Below are 5,134 nucleotides of genomic sequence, written 5' to 3' on the forward strand. Positions count from 1 at the left end.
GTCCAATTTACAATTATTTTCTAATATCTTTTTTGTTTCAAAATTATGATTACAATACTACAATAATACAGTCATCTGTTTTATAAAGGGGACATCAACATTTTGTTTGTAATTTCATAATTTATAGTTGCCATTTGCCTTCTTCCTCCTGTATTAGCTGAACAGGAATAACGAAGTATGTGAATCTTTAGGAAGCATGCCTGCTGTCTTACAGGCATACATTGATTCATTTAAACGTTTTTCCGAAAGAATGTCCAGGAAAAACTATTTTATTATTTTAACAAAATTAATACCTATTTAAACCCGAATAAAATGAGTATAGTTTAATGTAGGTAAGTACTAATAACATATACGATTTGCATGTATATGTAAAGCATTATAATGATAAATATTGATCATCTGTTTTGGCAAAAGTTGAACGCACCTTTTCTTGACGAGTCGAGTCCACTTTCAAAAAGAAATTTCTCCTTTAAATGTGAAATTTGTTTATAGCGACGTAGCGAATACGGTTTTAAACTACCAAATTAGTTAGTTTTCTATAATTCGCATTCAATTCTTTGAAATAAATGAAAATGGGCTTGGTATATTTGTAATTAATAAAACTCATAAATATGTTACAAAACTGTTTAAAGTACCTTGCCTCGTTTGCATATATAATTTGTTAACACTTGTATGTATGTATGTAGGTATGTATGAATGTACCTTGACATTTTTTTTAAATACATCTTTTCATATTTACATATTTTTTCCGTTTTCGTCTAGCGATATAATAAATAAATGCAGTATTTAAAATAGTAAAAGTGTATAATTTTTTTTTCGATTTGTTATTAATACAGTCAAACTTCCCTAACCTCCTAAATGTAATCAGTGATGTCCGAGTTAGAGAAAATTCGTGTTATTAAAGAAAATTTCTGTTTTAGCGTAAAACTTGCAATTTCAGATCACTATGTCAGAGGACATAAGTACTTCGTTTGTATTGTCTTTTCCTACCACAATGTTGTGGTCCTAACTTAACCGTTTTTCCGCTATTTTCCGTGGTATAATATATTAAGTAGCACAGTACAAATTTATGTTAGTAGTAGTTTCGCTTAAAAACATTCAATGCAACAGTTTTTATTAACATATACCTTAGCTTTTACTCTTTTCGTCGCAACTGTTGTTTTATTTTATTTTCTTATATCAAATAGAAAATTTCCCGCGGTGGTGAATGAGAAAAAGGAAATTATCATAATTTTAGAGATAAAAATTATTTGTTTCGGACTTTGCAGACAAGAAAAATTATGAGAAAATCGTCAAAAAATACTGCAAACGTTAACAACAACAAAAAATTGCAAAAATAAATAATTTTGTAATAATGGCATATATCGAAACGTTTTTCCTGAATGAAAACTAAACCCATTTTCATGAAGATAAAGAAAAAGGTATATCTAAAGGCCATCTTTTTGGCGCTATGATGCAGAATATAATTGGAAAGTGTTTTTTAAATTATTTAAGAAAAGTCCTGGAAAACGACTGAAAGAACAGTTTTGAGATCTCTCTCTTCCCTAAATGTGATAGACTTTGGAGCCCGCATCGGGATACACCATAAAAAGTACCTTTCATAGTACCCACCAATTTTATTCAGGAAACTACCCTTTAAAACATATCAACTTTAAACTCAAAATTTTGATATAACACAATTAATTTTTTAATAAAAAACAAGAATTTTAAAACTATTTCACCAGAAAGTTGAATAATTTAGGTGATTTATTCAAATAACACTTCACTGTATCCGTTGAGGCTGTAAGGGTTAAGGGCAATTGAAGAAACAATTTACAGTATCACATCATGCCAATTAAATGTATCGACAATTAACTACCGTGATTTACACTCACCCAGAATTGGCGAAGAACTTTCAAGTTCATGTTTGTATTTGTACGTAAAGCAGCAGTTAGTTATCACGAACACGGTTCATTAAGGACTGCACATTTCATTGTAATATTTCTGAAGATGCTTCTGTGAGAAAGAGAAATCTCGTGGTGTTTGTTGAAGAAGAAGCAGAAGAGCCGTGGTACACGTTTACTGCAGCACCGCAAACATACGCACACACTCAACTGCCCATCGCAATTACCATTGTCACCGTGCACATGTAATTGTAAATGTAACCAAGACATTACTACACCCATTCTGTTACACGTATTCTTAGAAATTCTTACGACCTCAGGTGTTTCAAACTTGAAGATAAACATCGCGAAAAGGGAAATCAGAAAAGTTGGGTTGGAACAAATCGTTAGGATATAATTGACCAAGATTCCTCTATCATCTAATAAAGTTATTGTCTGATGTGCTCGATTAAAATAAATGTAACATTAACTGTCTGTCTTAATATTATTCAATCATAGGTCAAAACTATTCTAACAATTAAAAGTTAAAAAGGAAGACTCACCCCTTATTACCACAAAAAAACTTTTTTGAGCGAACACGTGTTTCGCCCACAGTCCCGCGTTGATGCCCACGCATGAAGTGGCCGAAACACGTGTCCGCTCAAAAAAGTTTTTTTGTGGTAATTAGGGGTGAGTCTTCCTTTTTAATTTTTAATTAATATTTACCACAGTCTCCTCTTTCTACTTTTATTTTGAGTTGTAATATACCTGAAGACTAATCAAATATAAATAAAGCTTTAAAACAACAGTACAGGTACATATACTTTATGAAACACCACCAACATTTAAATAGCAACCTAACCTTATTTTATTGTACTAATAGCAAACATGTCAATCCGTCACTAACCATTGGAAATTACCACAAGTACTGAAATATCAAAATTGTAGAAATGACCTCCGATTTCAAAAAGAAAATCATAAATACAAAAATTTGGTTTTTATAAAAGACTTGTATCAATATCTTATTTATTAAACAACTTTAATTCATTGCAACTGAAAATAACTTGTCAGTTACATATTGTCATGATTCAGGGACGCAACTATGGATGGCCCATGTATTGAAATCGTAAGCATTCAACTTCACATTATCCTTGACAGCTTGCTTAATGCAAAATTATGCAGCGTTTTTATTTAATGATTAAGGAGTATCTGTTACGTCTCCAAATCGACAGTTTTTGGAATTCTTCTCTCATGAACATGATTCCTAAATTGCTTTCTCAAGAAAATTTGACTTGCTGACCGAAGAACAGTGAAAAATAGCATATATATGCACCAGGGGAAGAAATAAACATGTGGTCTGAGACATTATTTACTTTTCTGCTTAGGTTCATAACTGATATTAACAGTAACTCGAGGCATCTTCGGTTCTATGGAAATGAAATTAAAATCTACTACGATGTGGTCATGATTACAGAGATCCTAAATTATATAAAGTATTTATAAGTAGGGGCTGCCGTCCGTCGGATCTTCCCTGGATTTGCCAGTTTTAAGAGCGTCCTAGGAGCGTCCGGACGTGATTTTTTATAATTATCGTCGGGGGTTTTGTGTTTGCTTACAAGGCACTGTTGTGATTAACTATAAAATTTATTTATTGCGAAATGAGTCTAAGGTAGACGATGCTAAATAATTTTGGATGGCTAGAAAGAAGGGTTTTCAATGCATAAATAATCAATGTCCAGGTTCTATCGCAAAGATTCGGGATTTTTAGGTTCCTATCCTGGTTCGTTGATTTGTGACAACTCTAGTATAATAAACTACCTTTTTATATACTGCCTACTTATTACTCATGACATAGCCAAAGTTCGAGTTGAAGAAACGACATTATTTTACTCTTGTTCTTCAGTCTTGGATTTGGGACGTTATGAGTTTTTTAATCAAGCGTCAGTTAAACAGCTTACATTCTTTTTTAAATATGCTTGCTCAGCTTAATAAGACAACACATACGCACGTGATAAGAAATGTTTATGTTATATGAAACTCCAAAATCAGTACAATCATGAGTTAAAATAAATGAAAGTTTGTTGAAATCAACCAACGCAAATAGATAGTACAAAAATATAAAATATGCAAATGAAGATTATGCAGATTATGTCGAATGAAAATAAAAGCGATGTTTAGAAATTGTATATGTTTCGCAAACAGTTTGTATACATAAACGTAAGTAAACATGTTTTTTTTTCCGGTTGCTCTCTCTGCCGGATCATTAGCTGTATGGAGCAGGCAAAAATCTCGCAAAGCGCGACTCATTTTGTTTATAAACAATCTGTATTTTGTGTTCGGCGCTCGGTAGCAAATCATTGACAGTTAATTTAAATATAGACCAATGTTCCAGTGATCTCGCTCGAATTCGGGATCAACGGCCGACCGATAATAGACTATTCGCCGTCGTCGTCGGCATCGCGATGTTGCCATCCATTTCATGTACCATTTTTATGATCATAATGTTTGCTCTTTTTTATCAAGTAGGTGCATCTGTTACGTACATTTATATATCGTGTTTGCATTCCTAATTTTTATCATTCAAAGGTGGATTCGTTGGAGAATGAAAAAATAGTGAGATTACTTAGGCAGTCATTGTTTTTTTTATTTCAACTGCATGGAGAGCTAGTCTGACAAATTCACGATAAGTATCCGCAGTTCTATCTGCATTTATTGTTGAGATCAAAATTAGAATTCATATGTCAAGGGAGAAGCAGAATCCTTGTAAAGTGAGTTACTCTACAAAACCGTCTCACTCTCGAAGAAGTTTTCTCGTAAAAGTATTAATCTTGTAATAGAAGATATTCATTCTTATATTTTCCTATGATTAATATTGAAAATTTTGCGTAAAACTATTGAAGAGAGAGTGACAAGTCCCTAATGGTACTGACGTAACTAAGCGCCAAAAACGTATGCCCCTCACTTATTTCTGATGAAAAGAAAAAATTCGCCTGATCTTTCCATGAAAGTACAGCAAATATTATTTTAGTTTCTAAAAAAGGCAAAGTTTTCTATTATACCATTCTGGCAGCTGGCAGTCTGGTATACGGTTGCCATCTCTAAAAGAGTCCAGAACCCGGACATGTCAACAGGTTTTCTTAAACATAGTCAGTGTAATAAAAAACAGTTGAAAATGTCATAAATCACCTTTTTATTTATTTTCAGACCTTAAAATTAAATTTAGTCATTTTTTATCATCATTTTGAATGTTCCTAACAAAACAGAATCTTATT

General features: G+C 32.4%; 1 protein-coding gene across 2 annotated transcripts in view; it reads right to left on the reverse strand.

Moving 5' to 3' along the window:
• LOC108734351 (probable serine/threonine-protein kinase tsuA) overlaps positions 1 to 2,430 on the reverse strand; it is a 20,008-nt gene extending 17,578 nt beyond the window's left edge. The window contains exon 1 of one of the 2 annotated variants that reach the window (XM_018465882.1): positions 1,875 to 2,430. In XM_018465882.1, coding sequence (XP_018321384.1) covers positions 1,875 to 1,904 — 30 coding nt within the window. In that variant the 5' untranslated portion in view covers positions 1,905 to 2,430. The remainder of the gene's footprint in view (positions 1 to 1,874) is intronic. The other variant, XM_018465881.2, reaches the window with a different exon arrangement.
• Between the last annotated feature and the right edge of the window lie 2,704 nt (positions 2,431 to 5,134).

Source organism: Agrilus planipennis, unplaced genomic scaffold (genome assembly GCF_000699045.2).
Source record: "Agrilus planipennis isolate EAB-ADULT unplaced genomic scaffold, Apla_2.0 scaffold83, whole genome shotgun sequence".
In the NCBI taxonomy this organism is placed as follows: Eukaryota; Metazoa; Arthropoda; class Insecta; order Coleoptera; family Buprestidae; genus Agrilus; species Agrilus planipennis.